The sequence below is a fragment of the Brassica rapa genome, chromosome A04 (assembly GCF_000309985.2).
Source record: "Brassica rapa cultivar Chiifu-401-42 chromosome A04, CAAS_Brap_v3.01, whole genome shotgun sequence".
NCBI lineage: Eukaryota > Viridiplantae > Streptophyta > Magnoliopsida > Brassicales > Brassicaceae > Brassica > Brassica rapa.
In genome coordinates this window covers 20655038-20677063 of record NC_024798.2, presented here as the reverse complement: position 1 = coordinate 20677063, position 22026 = coordinate 20655038, and the positions used below count along the sequence as shown (strand labels likewise).

The 22026-nt window shown below is 31.0% G+C and overlaps 2 protein-coding genes and 1 long non-coding RNA gene across 3 annotated transcripts; 2 read left to right on the top strand and 1 right to left on the bottom strand.

Annotated features, from left to right (window-relative positions):
* Positions 1-1155: 1155 nt before the first annotated feature.
* Positions 1156-2122, top strand: LOC117133707 (defensin-like protein 58). The gene is made up of 3 exons (XM_033290540.1): positions 1156-1312; positions 1464-1511; positions 1820-2122. The coding sequence occupies exons 1-3, from the start codon at positions 1222-1224 to the stop codon at positions 1963-1965; spliced, it is 285 nt and encodes a 94-aa protein (XP_033146431.1). The 5' UTR covers positions 1156-1221; the 3' UTR covers positions 1966-2122.
* Positions 2123-17169: 15047 nt separating this feature from the next.
* Positions 17170-17802, top strand: LOC103865971 (transcription factor PAR1). Its single transcript, XM_009143844.3, has one exon. The coding sequence runs from the start codon at positions 17242-17244 to the stop codon at positions 17590-17592; it is 351 nt and encodes a 116-aa protein (XP_009142092.1). The 5' UTR covers positions 17170-17241; the 3' UTR covers positions 17593-17802.
* Positions 17803-18194: 392 nt separating this feature from the next.
* LOC117133706 lies at positions 18195-21046 on the bottom strand. Its single transcript, XR_004457645.1, has 2 exons — positions 19375-21046; positions 18195-18693 (listed from the first exon to the last, which is right to left on the bottom strand). It is a non-coding gene; the product is annotated as an uncharacterized LOC117133706 (long non-coding RNA).
* Between the last annotated feature and the right edge of the window lie 980 nt (positions 21047-22026).

Sequence of the window (22026 nt, the reverse complement as noted above, 5' to 3'; positions counted from 1 at the left end):
TGCGCCTTATGAGGGATAAATATTATATATATAAATTATTTTACGTATTATATTTTTTTAACATATTATGAAATAATAAAATATATTTAATAATTAAAAAATCAGTAACTATTACTTACATAATTAAAAGTCATTAATAATGTATTTATGGTTAGTTTAATAAAAGGTTTATTATATATTTAGATGGACAACCTATTTTTTTTAAGTATTCTAAGAATCATTCTAGTGATGACACGTGGCTATAAAAAATGTTGTAATGCTTCTCAATTAATATATAAGGGATCGACAAAAACATTTAATTAGATATTATTTACAAAGTGATTTTACACATGTCATATGTACAATCAATTTCACTAAAAAATGTGACATTGACAAGAACATTTAATGTTGATTTATATTTTTATTAAAGTTTTTAGAATATAGTAATAAACCATTCATCATTATTATCATTATTAAAGTAGATCTATTCAAATATAATATTAAATAATATAATAATATAAATATAATAATATTTTTAAAATTTCAAAATATTATTTAATTATATTTTATTATAATATATTTATTACTAAAATATTTTCAAAATTTTAAACATTTTTCTAAAATTTATAAATTTTAATCATAATACCATTTGTTTCTTTTTTTGGTTAACATACCATTTGTTTCCTTTTGATATCTAAAACTACTGTTTAGAATTATTATTTTTTCTTAACTATAAAAGTTTTTAACAAAATTCAACTTTTAATTTAAAATTTTAATGATGCACATTGTGCAGGAAAACACTTAGTAATAAGATATATAGTCTAGACAAACAAAAGAATATTTAATTGTTACCAAAATAATTCTTAGACCATTAAAACGTTGACCCAACAATGGTTTGGCACTACCGACAACTAATTATATGTATACATAGTCATGATCTAATTTTTTCTAACTGTTAAATTGTAGTAACTGTAATATTAGTCAAAGATAAAAAAAAAAGGCTAATTTGTAGTTGAAATATATTTTCTATTTTGTTAAAAATGAAAATCTCTCTTGGATTCTTGACTTTTTCTTTTGACATGTGTAGAATTCTAAGATTTTTTTCTGAGCTTTTTCGATGATGAACATATCTCTTAATAAACAAAATCTGTAGAAATTGAAGACACTACTTTTGACCAAGACTCATATAAATAAAGCATTTCGACTTCTTCTTTTTTCACAACAAAATTGACAGAGAAAATAATGAATATCAGACAAACTTTTGTGATGTTGTTTCTTGTAGTAGTATTAGTAACGTCGTCGTTGTCCAACTCCAACGTTTTCGCATCACGGGGTATGTTGTAAATTGTTCATTGTTCATCTCTCTTTTGATCATTTTTAAAAGTAACTTTCTGAATGTTTCGTTTTTAAAAATTTTACAACATAATTAACATTAAGAAATAAATCATGAATACCACAAAAACTTGTCTGATATTTTTTTGTAGTGATGTCGGCAAATCCATTCTCCAATTCCACCGTACTGGCTTCACCGGGTATGTTTTTTAGTTATATAATATATCTGGTCATTCTAAAGATAAGTGATTATTTACATATAATATTTAGAGAACAAAAAATTGTAAAACCGATTAATTAGATGCATATGGGTACGTTTAAGTCTATTTCCTTTAAAATTACAAGAGTATGCTCTTCGTACATCACATCCGTTCTCAACTAAACATTTGGCAAAAGCCCTTTCTCAGAAAAAAATAACATTTGGTTTCCCATTTCCCACAAATTTATTTTTTGAATACATTTATTTCATATTTGATTTCCCTTAACATAAGTTGAATATGTGTTGCAGGCGTCGAGGCAACGCCATCTCAGATTCACATTTGCTATAAACCTTGTACAAAAACTTACGGTGTTTATCCATGCTACGATGACTGCCTAAGCAAAAATTTTGATGATGGAAATTGTGAATATAATGGACTTTGTTGCTGCACATAATGATAAAAAGTCGTCATCCCAAATGCTTGGCAATCCTTGGTTATGAGTAAACTGGCAAATTTGAGCGTTTGAGTTATGCTTTGTTATATTAAAAGGTTATGCTTTTCTAATAGCAGATTTGTAAACCTTTTAATGAAATAAAACTTATTTTATTATATCATCGCTTACATAACTTTAGTTATTTCTATTGACAATTATATTTTATAACCAAACTAGTACTGTTTTAACTTTGTTCGATGCAAATGCCAAAAAACAACATTTACTGAGGTTAAAGTCAAATAAAATATAGTATTAATAAAATATTTTAATATCCTTTACATATTTTTGAAAAAGTCAATATCATAAAGCCAGTTACAAAAAGATAAGTCAATATCACAAAGGACAACAAGTTAATGCCGCTAGATCATCTAATCTCCATGGTTCATCATATCGAAGATCAATATTTCTGGAGCTAGAGAGAGGAACCATAAGTTTAGTCAAAGAACTGAAACTAATCATCCTATGTCGTTTGTACATGCAACATGACTAAGAATCAATTTTAATGAACTTCAGCAGAATCCTCTAATTTAATACAAAAATAATACAAAGTTTTTAGCCTTGATCCCAAGTGATAACAGAACATGTTTATGATTGGTTACACTTTCATGAGCAAATGCAAAAGCCTTATGTTACGCATTGTTCCTTTTTAGCATATTAGATTTATTTCTGAACATCACGATTCATTTAGTTGCAAACAAGAATATCATCAACAAGTTATAAGAACAACGTACGAGGTTCAAGAATCTGTCTCAGTAAAAGTGATATGATTATTTCATAAATTGATCATCTAGAATATCTACGTAAGAGTACAACACCAAGACCAGCAATGACTAGACTTTATCTCTATTTGCTTCAAATCTGCATAGCATCAGCAATGTGGATCCCGCGAGGCTTAAGACTTCGAAAAGATCCTTGTTTCCTATGGCGTAAGCAAACGCTTCATGACTTTCTTGTAAACTGGCAATTTGAAAGCTTAAGTTATCCTTTTCTAATATCAGATTTACATATTTTGTTCAATGAAATAATACTAATTTCATTTTACCATAGTTTTCATGGCTTTAGTTATTTGCTTGACGATTGTGTTTTTCACAAGCTAAAACTAGTAGAGTGAATTGGTTTAAAACCCTAAAAAAATGAAAATACCTATGATGTGATTAGTTTGTGCCTATGGAGAAAGTATAATATTGTGGGATTTAAGGTATTTGTTTAATTAGGGTAAAAGTTTAGTGTATGGAGTGCAATTTCCCAAACTAGTATCAACCTTGTGCGATGCAAATCCCATCTTCAAAGAATCTACTGTAACCAAAAGAAAGAAAGTAAGATAACTGATTAACTGAAACATGAAAATCAAGAAAATGTCAGAAACATGAAAATCAAGAAAATGCCAGAAGAAGAAGAAGCTGAAAATGGGTTTTGGGCTTAGAGACAGAAAAAGAAACAAGAGATTTGATGTATGACCCTTCAGATTTATGAAACTAAACTCGGAAAGTAATCTAATTAGCCCTAGTTGGAAAATATCTATTCTAACTACCCCATCTATTTTCTCATTGCCCTGCCTTTTTCACTCTTTTCCTCTTTCCCCTGCTACCCTTTATTTTTATATTAGTTTTTTTCTTTCCAGCGACCCCACATACCTCTCTCTTCTCCGCGGGCCTCACGTCCCTCTCTCTTGCTCGCGGACCCCACTTTATTGTATTATTACTTTAATTTCACGTGGACCTCTTTTTCATAAAGCACATTAAACAGAAATCTGTATGGGGTCCTCACTTCCAGATGTTCTCTTTCTGTTATAACACGTCTCCATCATTTCTTTCTTCCCTAACTATATTCGATTTTATATGTTACTGAGCTCTAATTTTTTTTAAAGTGATTATTGAAGTAACTTAATAGCATTTTTTTATGAAAATTTTGTAGAAATGTATTATTTACGTTTTATGTATTAAAGGTAACGAAAAATATCAAAGATTAGTTTTAAAATCGTGGAGGTTTTTAAAAAAAATATGTAAATGAAGTTTAAAAAAGATTATACATATTTCTCTATATTTAATACCGTTTTGAAGGAAGAAAACATTAAAATGGTGTTAGATGATAATTTGGGGTTTGTAATACGTTATTGGTCGTTTAAAACATCTAAATTAATGAAAAACTAAAGTTTTAGGTATATTGGTATAAAACAAATATAAAAATAATGTTTAAAAGAATATTTTGTATATTTCTGTTTATTTTACACTCTTTTGAAGCAAAATAATATATTATAATGGTGGTAGACGATATTATGGGTTGTATAACACTTTTGTAGTCGGTTAAAAGGGTTAAATTGATTAAAATGAAAATTTCTAAAAATTACTGAAATTACTAGTACTACTAAAGTGAAATGTGTATTACTAGTATTACTAGATCGACTATGCATCAAAGTTCTTGAACAACTTAAACTTTTTAATTGTTAACTAATAATAATTATATTTATGGCTTCTTATATTACAATCATATGTTTGACTACGAGAGAATTTACATCAAGGATGAGACTAATATAAGATAGATCTCGTGAGAAGATAAAACTCACACTTTAGTGATTTAGACATCTTTGAAAAAGATTACATATTCTGGATTAGTTGAGAATATATGCAAAAATATTAATTAAGGTAGATAAGATGCTAAAGATTAATTACTTTCCAATGGTATTGTATTCGAACAAGTCATCAAATATTTGGTGTGATGAAGACGTTTTGGATTATCTAATACAAGTGAATGATTAGAAATGTAGAAGTGTTCTACATGGGAAGATAAACAATGACATAGTTGATACAGATGATGGTCATCAACACTACCCTATTGCATTTAGTGTAGTTTATGAATAAGTTGAAATCAGTGAAATAAAATGAACTCGGATTGGTGTTTCTTTCTTATTGAATTGAAAGCTTGATTAAGTCAATATGTAAGGTGTCCCAACAACCACACATGGGTATTGTATCTAGCATTTGTCTCAAAATGTCAAAGAACATGTTGTCAAAGACGTTTGCGCGATTAAGATGTCAAAGAACTACTAACTACTAGGAACTACCTTGTACTACTATGTGTAATATGAACTACTAGGTACTACTGTGAATTACCTTGAACTGCTTTAAAATACCTTGAATTACTATGTATTATGCATATTTTTAAGAACATTAATGTTCATCTATTATTATTTTTTTAGAAGATATGTCTCATATATTACGTGATATATGTCCTATATGTGTTTGTTTGTCAAATTAGACACAAAATACTCTTAATTTCTCAAGTTGATAGAAAATTCTCATTTCCCTAGAAATCATTCTTATAGTTCCATACCAACGTTTTGATGGAAAGACCATAATAAGATGAATGACAGAAAATACATTTTTTTTTTCCTACCAGTGTATTACATACAATCTAAAACTGTCTAAATTGATTGATATTGCTAATAAATTTTATTTTTTGATGTGGTATTACCAAAAATTGTTCTAATTTGCAAAAGTATTACTATGAAGAAGTAAATATTACTACTGTCTTGGGTACTACTAAGTGTGAATTTTCAAACATGTTTCTCTTCTTTTAACACCTTTTAGACATTTTTGTTGTTGAAATTCTTAACACGTTTTATACAAGTTTTTATGTTGAATTTTTAACACGTTTTAGACAAAAAAAAATTGTTGAAATTTTGTTATCATGTTTTAGACTTAAATTGCTGAAGTTGAATTTTTTTTATCATGCCTTTCCGTGGCTTACACTTTTGATATGCAAGTTAGATACAATTGTGTTGTTTTTCTTTTAAATCTCATGGCTAGCTTTTTTTTAATTGTTCGTGCAAAGCTACTACATTTAAATGTGGTAATTTCAGGTCGAAGACTTGACTTGGTATAACCATCCAAAGAATGGGTTGCTGCTGCTGCTGTTATTTCCCGATTCTGTCCTCTAAACTATACACTGCTGCTCCTCTCTTCAGCTGCCTTTCCTGTTTCAGTTGCATCTAGACGAGTGTCCAATTTGCTTAGAACGTTTTTTTTTTTTTTGCGTCATCCAGAGTTGGATGACAAAAGATAGCTTTAGTTTAAAATTCTTCATCTTCTTCGTTTGTTTTGTTTGTTTTTCCAGAATATGATATTGACAACCCGAAGCTGCTCACTAAATGTGGCCACAACTTTCATCTCGCGTGCATTCTTGAATGGATGGAAAGAAGCGAGGCTTGTCCAGTCTGTGACAAGGTTAATTTGTGTCAGTTCAAAAACTCAATTTTCCTTCCACATAGATTTTCTTTTACGTGGACTTTGACAATCTTTGGATTATACACGTCAGACAAGGTTTATTTTTGATTGTTTTTGATTGTTTTTTCTTCTTACCAATCTATGGATTATTCACGTAAGACAAAAGATATATAAGAAGAAATTAGCATGCAGACATAAACTACATTTGATTGTTCAATAAATACTTTGAAAATTTCTTCTACATTCTTGATTTGTTAAAAGTTAAAAGAACAATGTAAAAAGACGGATTCTCTGACAAATTTCTTACATAATAGTTTTTTTTATTACTAAAGCCTCTGTATAAATCTAACTCTTATAACTAAAGAATAATGATTATGACAAAACCAAGAAACTCTAACCTTTTGTAACTTTTACAACAAAAGATAGCCCTAAAAAGATCTGTCTCTCGAGCCGACACAGACGCATGATGATCCTCTCCTGAGATCGAAGATCTTATAAAGATGGCTTTCCAGATCGGATCATCAGCCACACTGAACAGCCCGCCACACAACATCAGCTTAGATCTTGTCTCTAACACGGTGGCTCGAGTCAGAGCGAGTTCTTCCCAAAGAACAGGGTTTAGCTGTGCGCTTGTCTGAACCGGTCTCCAACAAAGAGACTTGTCTAGCCACTTCTCCAACGGGCGTCACCAGTGCTTGGTCAGCCGCTTCGAGTGCGTTTGTGCAGACTCTAAGCAGCTCCGCGACGTATGAAAGTTCTAATCGCTATGGGTGAGATTACTTGCTTCGTAAGAAACAGCAGCTCCGTTATCTTCAGCTCAATGGTCTTGCCGAAACCGAACAACAAGAAGCAAACCCCCCATATATGTTCCGCGGTTTCCCAAGCTCGTGTATCTGTATAAACCCTAGCTTGACGCTGCTGGTTCTAGCGATGTTGAATCTCAGCAACATAGAAGCAGCTTCAGCTTCTGATCGTTTGGACTTAGAAAATGCAAAACCACAAGCTATAGCGCATCTAAGCCTCCTCCTTAAACCTTGACGTTTTTCAGGGAGTTTATAAGCAGCCAAAGCTAATAAAGAAGCTAGCACAGGCCCTGGAGCTAACCACCCTCCCGCAACAACCATTCTAGTAGCCAAACTCCTCGGTCTATCCGCGTGATCAAAGATTAAAAAACATTTTTTAAACAGCTGCAACAAAAACACACTTCTTCTCAACAAGCTCCCTTCCCGCCCGCAGCTACACGACATCTCTCTCAACGGCATTCTGTTTATAGTATCCAAAAGCCGGCTGGGGTTTATAGGAAGTTCTGATAAAATCGCTCTCACGACGGCTATTAACGTTTTCGTCATTAGGGTTCGTACAGAGAGAAAGAGAAAAAAGGGGAAAATAAAGAAAGAGTGGGGTCGGGAAGGTTGTTTTGGGAGTTTGAGGAAAGAAGGAAATACTCGGGTTAAGTTAGAGGGTTTAGTTTAGGTGTAGTTGTAGTTTTGTAGATTCATTAAGGGTACTTTAGTATTTACCCAAGTTTTTGTAATTAAAGAAAAAAGAAAATTAAATTATTTATTAGGAGGGATAAATTAGAGAAAACCATAGAGATAGTAGGGCAAATCAGAATAAAGTCCACTAAACTCCAAGAAACAAAAGAACCATCACTTGTCTTCTTCCACCACTGAGAAACAAATCTGAGGTTCTGCTATAGATAAAAAGAAACATATACACGGATACAGCCAAAGCTATGTAGCAAAGTGATGCTCATGTGAAACCCAAGTGAATAACCATAATCCTACCAAAAAAAAGTGAATAACCATAGTATTTTTTCCAAGAGAAGAAGGAGAGTTCTCGAGCTGGTCGTCGTGATCAGCGTGTAAGTTTCGAGGGTGAAAAGAGGGACGGTGGATTTTGGTGGACAAGGGTTGTGTTCGATATTGAGTTTTTGTGTTCTTTTTTCGAGTACACCGAACATCTATGGAGAAAGGAGAGTGAAGATAGATTTAGCGCATGATTAGTAATCCAGATACTGAGATTGGGATTTTTTTTTAATGAATGTTAAATTTATTATTCATCAAAAAAACTTTTGCTCCTATTCCTTTAGCACTTTCTAAAGCTTCAAAACTTTCTATCACTTCCTATCACCTCATAGGAATGTTTACATTCTCGTACCAAATCAGTATTGAAAGAGACCGTCCAGACCATAGTAAGATAGTAAGATATATATATATATATATAAGTTTTTTTATGCCAGATAAATTCTATTTTTATGTTTATTTTTGAGCAAAATATTAAACTGAAATTTGTTTATTGTATTCTTATAATTCAAACGTATGTGTACGACACAATAAGGTGAACATGTGTTTCAGGCGTCGAGGCAACGATATCTGATGTGCACACACACATTTGCTTTATACCTTGTTCACCAAGTTTCGGAACTTACGAATGCTTCCATGACTGTCTCTACTAACGTTATCATGATGGAAATTGTGTCAATGGGCGTTGCTGTTGCGCATAATGATTGAAAGCCGTCACATTTCTGGTAAACTGGTATTAAACGCTTGACTTATGCTTTTCTAATATCAGAATTATGTATTATGTTCAATGAAATAAAACATTTTTATTAGATCATCCTTTCCTTAATAAACTAGTATTAACTCCTAGCAAAAAAATTTGTATTACCTTGCATGCAATTGCCAAATATACCAAGTATCAACGAATATGGGAAAAACATAAGTATTGGAATATGTGAATAACATCACTATATATATATTAATTCATGTCATATGTATTAAGTAAAATTTAATATGGTGGAAACTATATAATCATGTTTAATTGATTTTAACATTAATAAATGGGTCAATACATGCCAATACTTAAAATGTTTTCCATCATATGGTTATTAAAGTTCAGATCAACTAAACCTGATTATGTTGTTTTCACCATATTAATTTTTATTTTGTACATGCGGCATGGTTATTCACATGTTCCAATACTTAAAATGTTTTTCATCATATGGTTATTAAAGTTTAAATCAATTAAACCTGATTATATAGTTTTCACCATATCAATTTTTACTTTGTATATACGGCATGGTTATTCACATTTTCCAATACTTCAAATGTTTTTCCCATATTCTATGATACTTGACGTAGCTTGCAAAAATTTTCCTAAGTATTGGAATATGTTATTAACAATTTTTAATTTAAGAAAAAAGGCAATATCACTAAAGCAGCACTGGATTAAAAAAAAAGGCAACTTCCATATGCGGCGTTGATATCATTTTTCAAAAATACAACTAGACAAGCAGTGGAAGGTATGTATCACACGCAGTCCAATGGATTTGGAGCCGAGAAACATGGACTCCATCAGTTCTGGCCCTTTTAGACAAGTTATTCGATGTGGTTTATTGAGTCTGAGAGCATCTCCAACATAAAACTCTATTTTTTCCTTCAAAATAGAATAAAAGCGAAAATAAAGCAAAATTGCTTCAACCCTACTTCATTTCTCACTCTATAATGGAGTGTTGCTTACTTGTGTCATTGTGTGTTATATACTAATTTTTCAACATCGTAAACAAACTTTTATTATAGTCGATAAAAAGTAAATTTTATGATTCAAGTTAAATCTAAAATCTGTTACAATCAATTTTCCATGTTGACTTTTTATGCAGTGTTTCACTCTCTTTCTTTTAGGTTATTCTATATATTGTGTTTATAAGTTATGATGATATTAAAAATTATGAAAAACTATTTAATACTTGAATTGTTGAATATTTGTTGTTTGATCATAAACACTTATATTAAGGGGCCAATTTTTATTTTTTTTGCTTCTTACAAATCTTAGAACCGGCTTTATAAGTGGGAATTTTGATGTCAATCAATATATAGTTTTTATTTTATGATATGGGTAAAATGAATATGCTTCTAATCAGTCGATAACAATTATACCTCATGTCTAGACGACTGATCCATAGATGAACTAGTCCGTACGGGTACAGTAGATTTGTTTGAACCGTATGTTTTGTCCTTCCACTTAGGTATCATTCCTTCTGGACAATTGGCCTTGCTCACTTGAGTTTCAGATGTCTTCCACTTGCTTTTCTTTTTTACTTGGGCCGATTTTGGGACTTCTGATGGTCTTTTCTGTTATTTTTGTTACAAAAAAATTATTAGTTTCTTTTGGGGTTTTTGTTGTTTACAAAAAATACTATTGACCATAAAATTATAAACGTAGAAGGATTTATCAAAAACAAAACCTGTAGTTTGTGGTATTGTAGAAGTTCATGACTAAAGGCTCGTTGTTTATATATGTCTATGCATTCAATATCCTTTTGATCCGAAGTCTGTAAGCAAAAAAGAAAGAAACGTCTATATGTTAGTATAACTTTGATTGGATATGAAAGAACAAACAAAATGATTACTAAAGTAAATATCATCTTGGTCGAGGATCCAAGACCTAGCGACATGACTGCAAGAATCAGAATTATCGATCGCATCGCAACCTCTCAACCTCTCTCAGCTCGGTCTCTCTCGAGTCTCCCTTTCTTTGCTCACTCTCTACCTCTCACCGCTCACTCTCTACCTCTCACCGCTCTCTACTCTCCCTCTTTGTGTGATCTCTATCTATTTCTCACTCTAAGCAAGATGAATCTCTCTCTCCCTCGCTCTTTTTTATTCCACATCCCGTGATGTATCTCTCTCTCTCTCTCTTCACAACTTTCTTTTTGTGCTTCTGACCATATTATGCATCTTCTTCGGCCTCTTCTTATTTTTTCGTTATCATTTCGTTATTTTTATTAAATTTTTGCTAATGTTTTTCTAATTTTTTTACATATTTTTGCAAAATATTTATTTTTCTCTCTCTAAATAGTAATGCAAACATACAATAAACAACCAAAAATCCATCTTAGAATTCTTTTCAATCATAACATTACCTTATTTACTATATTATTTGACTTAAATGCAAAATATTTTTTAAACCAAAGTTCTCACATGATCCGTTAAATATAATCTTTTCAATCTTCAAAGCTTAATTATTTATAAAGCATATATGAACATTATAAGAGATAAGTATCTATTTTGGATACGATTATATTTTTATATGAATATGAAATCATTATATCGATTTCTATAAATTTTTCTATATTCATTATTTTCTGTAGTATATAATTATAAAATAATTGATCAAACATTATTACACTTTCTGTATTTTTGAAAATTAGCTACTATTAATTATTATTTGTAATATCATTTAGGTTATTTGACAAGTGATAGTAATTAGTTTTAGACTTGTCTTTTATTTTAGATATAATTAAAATAATTACAAAAATTAAAAGTTTTGTTCATTATATTATGTAGTTTATAAATATAAAAAAGAATTGGTCAAACGTTAATATTCTTTATATAATTTTAACAATTATGTACCATAAATCAGTATTTGTAATATAATTTAGAGTATTTGGCATATTAATTGAATGTAGATTTTTTATTTTAAATCTAAGCTAAAATAAATAAAATTAAAAATTATCGATCAAGCAAATTACAAAAAATTAGACTTCGCAAATGATAACATGTAAGCAAAATTTACTTAAGTGACTTCTAGTTTAATATATAGGAGAATTTTTATTTTTTATAAATGTTTTATAAACTTATATAAATAATTTGAAATTAAGATAAAATAATTTTGTAAGCCATGATAGATAATTTTATAAATGCTTTATTTTGTTATAAATGACTTATAAGACATATATGGACATTATAAGACATTAATAATTATTATAATTCTTTATATATGAATATAATGTTTTATATAATAATATAAAATCATTATATTGATTTCTAGAAATTTTCTTTATTTTTTTCTATTTAAAAAACAATCTAAATTCTAGATATTATAAGACAAAATAAATGTTTGTTTTCTATTAAAAACAATCTAAATTTGATATTTAAAACATGAAATTTTTATTTCAGAATATAATATTATCCACAATTTATTTACTTTTATTTATAAAACACAAAATAAAATTAGAATTTGTAAAGATTTTTTATGAATTTTTTAAAAAATTTGAATTTCACTTGAAACTTATTAATAGTTTTGACTAAAATAAATACAGTTTGTGTATTAAAAAGGACATAAATTAAAATTTTGTTTATTAAAATAAGCAAAATAATTAGTTAAAATATTAAAATGGGTTTTATGAAATTTTCCCTTTATATACATATTAATAAGAAATGGACCAGGCCTATATAAGAAATAGTCAATGCCGAAATTAATGTGCAAATCGTAGAATATATTACAGCCTTCATTAATAGTTTCAATAAAAATAAAATAATGCAAATTATATGGAATTTTTTGCCTATTAACATCCCCTGATACATATAAAATATTCTTGCAGGGGATGTAATATTTACTCACGTAATATTTTTATAAGCGGCAACATGATATATGCAAGGTAACTCATGATCTACCTCCCCAATTTTTTTGGAAGGATTAATATTAATACTATTAAATCAATAGACTTGTGTTGAAAAACTTAAGAGTAAGGTATATGCTATTCAGACCCATATATTCCATAAGTTTTGAGAGTAAGCAAATCAAAAAGTATTAGGAATACAGATTTATTACAAACAGGTTGGCATCGGCTAGATAACTAAACTCTCAAAAACCTGGTCTAACCATTTTTAAGATACTATGGTATGTTCAAGGGTTATACCAACTCAACCTAGCTAATTTTCCTAAAATGTTTTTAGATCATTTTGTATGCACAATTCCACAGAAAAATGATGATTACTTCAAGGAAGGACTATTAAAAATCATTTTTGTATGAACACTTGCACACTATATGGCCAAAGCTGAGTCCCTTAGATTGATTACAGACACTATGACCTTAAGATATCAATATATCATACATTCTTACACGCATTTTAAACAGATTTACCTTTAATGTGTGATAGCTCATATGGTTGAAGAGACATTAAGATGTGGCCACAAACATGATATCAAATCCGTGCTTATCTATAACTGCAATAGCTCATATGGTTGAACAATGTATTCTTTTAGTGTTGTTATTATGTAAATAGGTGCACCGTGCACATACGTAAACACTTATATGGTGTCTGCGTTGGATAAATAGGTGCAATAAACTATGTTAGATAATGATTGATACGGTGTCTGCATTGGATAATAAGAAGGGTCAAACCTCTTTGATCGTATTGCTAAATTACGTGAGTCAAACCAGTGTAATCGACTTGTTATGCGTCTTACTATAGAGTGTGTTATCTGACTTAAAATTGGTATCTGTAACAGAACAATCTGGAGATGGACTTCTTTTCTGACTATGGTGATGCCAATAGATTCAAAATCCAAGAAGTAATCGGAAAAGGCAATTATGGAGTTGTTGGATCAGCCATAGACACCCTTACTGGTGAGAAAGTGGCAATAAAGAAAATACATGAAGAGAATTCAAATTCAAAATTAAATTTATATATGTTGTGTTTGAGCTCATGGAATCTGATCCTTCATCAAGTTAAATAAAGACAATGATGATTTTGACTAGAGAGCATTACCAGTTTTTTCATGTATCGGTTATTGAATTGTTAGATTAGTCGTATACATATGCCTTGACATAATCAGAGCCTAAACTACACTTATCAGTGGTTCTGACTCTGTGTTTGGATGCTTTCAGATCAACAGTTATACACTCAACCGCAGTTGCTCGAGGAGGACAACCGAAATTTATGAATAACACAAACACAATCGAACCCTGAAACTACTCTAAACATTTATTTTTAAACCATCATGCAACATTACAAGCATCTCAAAGAAACCTCTCAAGTACTATTAATCACTCATCCTGAACAGCAATCTTTCCAAAACAAACTCTAAGAAAACCGTAAACCATCTCTCTCTCTTCAAGCAGCTGTCAAACCAAACACTTTCATGGGCTCGGTGGCGTCTTTTCCGTACGGTATGTCAAAGATGTATTAGTCTCCACCTAAAGTGGGCTTTGATCACACAGAACATCGTTGTACGTTTCAACCTCTGTCACTAAAGAAAATTGTCTCTTTTTTTTTTTTTGAACACGAAGAAAATTGTCTTCAAATGCAAATATATTATGAAAGAATTTTTTTTATTTCTCTGTTTCCGTCAGAAATAAAATGATATATTCTGGCATAAAAAATCGACAGGAAAGGTTCTGATCCTCACATGTTTAGAAACCGCTGGCTACAGAGGATGTATCAGTATGAACTTTAGAATGATAATGTTTCATGGCGCAGCCGACGCATGTGGTAGTGGGAGCCCATTTAACAGGCACCACTTTGCTCTCTCCAATGTCAGTAGTAATAGAAAGCTGCGTTGTCACTGGATCAAGTCTTTGAACCATACAAGTCACGTATATATTCCTTTATAAAAATCTTGTTTGCTTATCTGCTTCTTAAACATGCTCCTTATATTCCATTTACCTAAACCCTGAGTATTAGTAGTAGTAAGTAGTAACAAATGAATGAATAAAGCTAAAACGTGTATCTTAATATTTTTGTAATTTTAAAATCAAACATTTCCTACTGCAACCAAATGAGGCTAAGAAAGGAGACAAATAACGTTTGCGGTGGGACCACAACGTTGTGAGCGTTGTCCCATAGATCACCCATCATGACGGGGCCACCTGTTTAGCCCATATCTCCAGCGTTATAAAGAAGACTTCGCTTTGAATCAAATTGTATTTTGTATGGCTTAAACAAACAATTACCCAATAATCCCTCCTTTGTTCTTCTCCTTTCTCAACTCTCTAAAAGCATGTCTTGTCTTAACCTAAACCCATCACAATCTCGGCAGTAGTAATAAGCATTTTAGTCTCCTAAATATGAATATTTAGTTTCTCTTCCATCATTAAAAAATGTCTGAGAAGAAAAAATAAGATACAAAGGGACAGGGAATTGAATATTCCAAGACGAATGTGAAAGCTGGCTGAGAAAAAGCAGAAAATTGAATAAATTTGCAGTGTGTTATTTTTGTAACATATTTAATGTAAATTGAAATACATAAATAAATAGGTACTAAAATTGGGTTAGTGTCAGTTTGGTAGATGGTGAAATGCGAGAGGCACCCGAAATTTGTAAGACTCAATCCCGAGAAACCAACCCCTCTTCGTCCCCTCCTTGGAAACATATTATCTACATACAGTTCATCTACTTTCTTTTGTTTTCTTGCGTTCATGGTGTGTGAAAGATTTTACAAAATAATACTCATAAACGATGAATATAATATTTGATATGCATAAATTATTAATATTTCTAAAAAAAAATTATTCATATATTATATATTACATAATACTCTTTATGATATGACTTTTGTAAAGCCTTCAAAAAAGAGTATGACTTTTGGATGAATATCTCAGATTTCAAATACTTATATATTACTAACGTTGAAAATATATTAGATATTAAAGATAAAGATGTTCTTACATCTTGTAAAGATTCAAAACAATCTTGATAACAGCCCTAGAATATTGTATTTTCACTTTTCAAATTTGTGTTATTGAGCCTCTAATTACTATTACTACTATTTCTAAAAAAAAACTGGAATCAACATTTTAGTCATTAACTTACTTATCTCTCTTTCTTGTTATTGGTGGGTGAAATAATTCTTAAAAATAGATAGAGATTTTGATAATGTTTTAGTGAACAAAAAAAAAGAAGATTTTGATGATATTTTTCCCTTTCTGTTGTATTTTTGTTTTGTTTTGTTTTTTCAAAGGAGTTGACAAAAAATGAAGGGACTGGAAGTGGGGACCTAAAGGAGTGCCACGTGGTCACCATGCCCGATAGATATATATGCATGTGGATCTTTATGAGCAAGTAGTAGATTAGATACTCTTTTGTACGAACCACTTTACTATCTCTTATTACTAGAGAGTATCTATCTGATCTCGATCTCATCCATCACTAAAGTTACAGTCTGTATGTTATAGATATCATCATCGGGTGTATGTAGAGAGAGGAGAGAGGGGCACATGGGGATGGGGCTTTGAAAGATGGAGATTTTCATGTGAGCACATGTGCTCCCTTCACTCAATTTCCTTCTCTTTGGGCTTTCTGTGGGTCCCTTGCTCTTATGCACATGTCGCAGATCAGCTAATTCTCCTTCCTATCTACACGCGCGTGATGTCTCTTTTCTTAATATTTCTCGTCCGTACTGCCCTGCGTTGTTACTACAACTTACTAAGATTATAATACTTAACCGGCTTGTATTAACAACACGTATCCAATACAATACTGAAGTTCTTGTTTAGTCATTACTATATAATAAATTTTTGGCCTCTCAATAAAAAAAGTATCAAATCTCATTCATCAAACAAATAAAATCCAATTTAGATGTGAGCATGATCCATCTAAGTGAGTGACAACATGTCCACTACAGTCTAACCAGTCGACATGGCGCGTGATAAACCAAATGATCCAAATATATGTAACCCACCCTAGTAAGAAAAAATAAGCCTACAATCCGAAACACGAGGATAATAAAATACTTTAAAAACATACATCTGGACCCAGCTCTTTGATGTCAGTATTAACCATTTCTCCTTACTAAAATACTATTTTACATCGTATTTTTAGACAAACCAAACCACAATAAGTTGGGAAAAAAACCAAACCTGAACATTATACCAAAGTAAGCAAAAAAAACGAGCAGGATTCGAAACCAAGCCAAACCACTGGAGTTTTCTATAATCAACTATGAGTTGGAATATTATTATAAGTGAACGATAGTTAAAGAATGAATATGTCAAATGCAAATATTTGATGAATTAAATACATATTTTCCATCTAATCTCAACTCGGTTATTTATTACTTAAAAACCAATAAATTCATGATAACCAAAGTAGTGTGGAATTGAACCGGCCAAAAAAATTTACATCCACTAAAACTATACACACATATATATATACACATACACACATGCACTTTCCTTACTTCTTCATTATTCTCTCAAAACACATCAATCCTCTCTCTCTCTCTAAAAATGGAGAAAACTCTAGCAACTCCCGACAACGCTAGATCTCTTTCACCGTCATCTTCAGCCGCTGTGAAATCACGAACCGGTGGTTTCGAACGCAGAACCAAACGGAGATTGTCGCAGACTAAGGCAAGCGTGTGTGTCTCCGGCCAAGAAGAAGATGACGAAGAAGAGGTAAAGGAGAAAATTGAGGCGTTGCAAAGGATTATTCCCGGTGGAACTGCGCTTGGTGTGGACGCGCTCTTCGAAGAGACAGCTGGTTACATAATGTCTCTACAATGTCAGATCAAAACCATTAAAGTCCTCACTTCATTTATCCAAAGCTTAGATAAACAAGATATGAAGTTCGGAGGTTGAAGATGATGATGACACCAAAGATTGTTCTTCTTTTCTTTTGGTTAAGAAAAAAGTATGTTCTTATTCAATTTTAATTTTAGCTCTCTTTTTAATATGGCTTTTAGCTTTGACAAAAGGGGAAAGAGATCTCAGTATTTTTCTCTTCGAAATCTTTTTCGTTAGCAAGCATCAAAGTTCTTATTTTATCTAAGCCGGTTCGTTGTCATGCCTCATGAGAAGTGTTGATTGCGATATAGTACTACTATACATGCTAGTATATAATAAACGAAATTACTATTAATGTAAGGAGTAGTAGATAATTTAACATTTAGTTGGACGACGTCAAAAAAAACTTGAGATTTAGTTGGATGGCATATAGAAATTAAATTGAATCACGAGGTAGCACACTAGCACTTGCATTTGAGATTTGGCATTAATAATATTGAGCAAGTTAATGTTACGTGGCCCATTATTTAAAATTTTGTGTGAGCTCATTTCACATGCTATACAACAAAGATTTCAATGTCGGTTGATATTTATTTAAGCTTACGATAAACACATTGGATTTTGAGATCCATGGTCTAGCTGTCCAAGATTTGAGTTCATCTTTATATTCATTGTACACATACATTACACAATTCTATAGTCCTGTAAGGCTGTAACTAATTATATATATGCGCAGTTCATAAAATCATTCTCGCGCTATAATTTTTTGTAAGATAATAATATGCCTAAAACAAGTTTTATTTCATACATTGAGCCGGAAGCTATCACTCTTCTTACCAACTTAAATATCCAAATTACAATACAAAAAGTACTAGGATTTTCGACTTATATACGAGCAGGTCAAAATTAAGTGTTCAACTTAGTAATCAATATTTTTGATCAAAAAAAAAAAACTTAGTAATCAATATTTGAAAAAAACTACTCATCTAGCTAGTATTAAATGAAGTAATAAATACTAGTGTAACTATAGTTAAAACTCTTTAAGACACTTGAATCATGGATATTTTAAGTAAGTTGTAATAAATCATAAACGACAAAATTAGTTGTAAATCATTAGTGTTAAACTTTTAGTCCTTCGCTAAAAAACTCATTGATGCAGTATTTGTTTATTACTACCTATGTTACATGGAAACGGAAGCGGGTACGCGGAAGCGGAAACGTAAAGAAGCGCAGAAGCGAATTTTTTTAAAATATTAGGAAGCGGGTACGTGTTGGAAGCGTATATCTATATATATATATATAAATATATAAATATATATATATTTTTTTTAGAAAAAATAGGACTAAAATTTTTATGATTTATATCTGAAATAAAACATTTATTCATTTACAATAATTTTGAAATGATTTTATATTAAAACTGTAAAAATACACATAAATTAAGTTTACAAAAAAATATTATATTAATTATTTTTAATACTTCATAAATAATTGACACAATATATTTCAATGTGTGCTATATCTTTAATAAAAAATCTCAATGCACAAAGATAATTTATAGCTTTATTTTTAATATTTGTATATTTATAACTCAATATTCATTACTATTAATTTTTTTATTTTATAAAGATTAAAACTATGGTTTTATATTTTATTGGTATACATTGCATTTTTCTTAAAAACGGAAGCGTGATTCCAAAACGGAATCGTAAGCTTCCAACAGGTTTTTAAAGAGAATATTTTAGAAACGTTTTGGAAGCGAGATTCCGCAAGCTTCCACAAGGTTCCGATTCCGATTCTGCTTCCGAAGCGGGAAGCGGACGTCCGATGAAGCTTCCGTGCAACGTAGATTACTACTAATCGCATCCTACATGTCTACAAGCCTACAAGAGTAAGACCCGATACAATTTGTCCTTAGCTATGTTCTTATTTGGGCTTAATATCTCTTGGCCTGGGCCTATAAAACCCCAAAGGCATCTCTAGTCTCAATTGTTACTTTTCTATCCCAGTAATGTGGTACATTTTAAATGTTGCATACATACAGGCCAAGGCATAGTCATTTCTCTGTTCTATGATCCCTTGGGAGAGATTTTGATAGGCGTTCCGAGGGACAGAAACGGGAGAGGAACCATACTGACTGTCTCATCTGGATAGACAAAGGACCAATTGTAAAACATGTCACAACGAAATGCAAGAGAACAAGTACTGGCTTTGGCTAGTTGGTGACCAGCACAAAGCCTTGGTCCTCTTCCAAATGAAAGATATGTGTATGCTTGCAAAACTCATTGGATCTTGAAATATTTCAGGATTGTAAAGAGTTCCATAAGTTGTCCAAAGTACTGCAGACCGTAAACCATGTTATTAGTATTTCTTGAAAGGATCTAGAGAGATGCCATGAGTGCAATGCCGGTCCTGAGATATTTCAGGTCATACAAAGAAAATATAGGCTCTAAAAGATAATTAAAATATTTAATTGCTAAAAGTCAAAATTAAAATTTTGAATATCATTAAGAATAATAAGAGTTTATCAATTCTAAACGTTATCATTTTTAATCTTTTTATATAAAGTAAGGAAAAATATTCAAAATTCATTATATTACATACTTGATTATGATTCATTCTTATATAAATTGTAGGCTTTAGAGTGTATTAAAATTGTAGGCCCCCGAACTAATGTTTCTTGAGTATGTGGTCAAAACCGGACCTGATAGGGGACAACCTCATTGTTTCACTAACAACTTGCCTAGCTTTCTTCGCTCTAGCAAACCTAGAACAAGGAAACTCAACCAGTAAAAAAAAGACTCCTTCTAATACCCTCTCAGAGACCTCCAACTTTAATCCCATACAAACACTCAAAGACTAGTAAACGTGAGAGCTTTGCTGAGCGGTAGAGGCTAATCTCTTCTTTGCCTAGCCATCCGGTTTCAAGATGAAGAATATTAGTTTAGTTATTCATATGATGCGATTAACCAAGATGGAGGAGTATAATTAGCTGCAGAAGAGCAGCAGCCGCAAGAACTGATCATGATTGACATTGACAACAACAATTATACAACGTTATGATGGTCGTCAATCATCATCCAACGGTATTGTTCTATATATGATCGGTTGGCGAACCAATTTAATGACATATTAATAATATACAACTTTCGCATATAGCTAGGTAGGCGCACACATATAATATTTGTTTGTATGGACATATGCTATGTGTATATTTGGTAGTTAAGACTTTGATTCTTTGAATGGTCGAGGCTTTTTAATTTAGTGCATTTGGTTGGTCGGATCGCTTTGAACGCCTAAATTTAAACTTGTCCGCATGTGTTGATGCCCTAGTTTTGGAGTAATTTAGATTGAACCGCTCTAACCATTAGTAGAAATTACCTTACGTTCCTATCAAAATTTAACTAACCATTTACTATTATTTTTTATGGATTACACCGCTTTATCCACATCAACAAACATATATATTTGTCTCCCCCGAAATTAACAATATATAAACATCACAAGTGTGTAAAAGCCTAATACAATAAGAGCATCTCCAACCCCACTCCATATTTTACTCCAAAATTGAGAAAATGGAATGGGAAATGGAGTTATGAATAAAAAATAAAAGCATTACTCTATAAATGGAGTAATCCTTTTATTTTTTGTTCATTACTCTATTTTCCACTCCATTTTCTCAATTTTGGAGTAAAATATGGAGTGAGGTTGGAGATGCCCTAAGGGAAGAAGAAATGAACATATCTGGTATTTATCATGTTAAAGAAAGAAATCATCTACTTTTGAAGCCAAATGCATCTCTAAGTGTCAACGGAATTGAATTAATATACTAACTAATATACTTTCAAAAATTAACTCTTCACTCTTGTTTATATTCTCAAAACCGGTAGAATAAATTGGTATTGGAAAAAGGGAAATTTGAATATTTATGGTGTCTACTGTCTAGTATCGTCTACATGGGTAAAGGACACTAATCATGAATTTGTACTAACGAAAGTTGATCATAATCCATGTGGCTGTTATGAAAATCTGTCGGATCCGACATATGCTTGGGGTCATTAATTAGGACATTTTCTTGGGAATTAGCTCGTAAATTCAATGCAGTCCTGAAAAGAAGAGCATTTAACCAATTAAGTTTTGAAATAATAATAGGCGTTATAGTTTACTGAACTTTAATATACTAGTATGCATTATACTAGTTCATTTGTAAGAAAAAATAGTTTTAAATACCAAATGCATTAGCGGGAAAACAGTTTTTTTTTTATTAAACTAAGTGTTAAAAAAAGGATCAGTTTTAACAGATTATTCACATTAAAAAAATATATTCAAATTAGTTTTTAGTTATAAGTAGTTTTTAGTTAAAAGCACAAATATTTAGAAAATTGTTATCTAAAAAAATATATCATTTAATCAATTAATTTAACCAATTATAAAAAGCTTAACATTATTTTATTGGTCACAAAATATTCAATAAATGAAAAAGGTGCATTAAAATATATAAATTACTTA

Coding starts and splice junctions, on each gene's coding strand:
- LOC117133707 (XM_033290540.1), top strand. CDS start 1,222: ATGAATATCAGACAAACTTTTGTGATGTTGTTTCTTGTAGTAGTATTA. Junction 1,313..1,463: donor CAACGTTTTCGCATCACGGG/GTATGTTGTAAA, acceptor ATTTTTTTGTAG/TGATGTCGGCAAATCCATTC. Junction 1,512..1,819: donor CACCGTACTGGCTTCACCGG/GTATGTTTTTTA, acceptor TATGTGTTGCAG/GCGTCGAGGCAACGCCATCT.
- LOC103865971 (XM_009143844.3), top strand. CDS start 17,242: ATGGAGAAAACTCTAGCAACTCCCGACAACGCTAGATCTCTTTCACCG.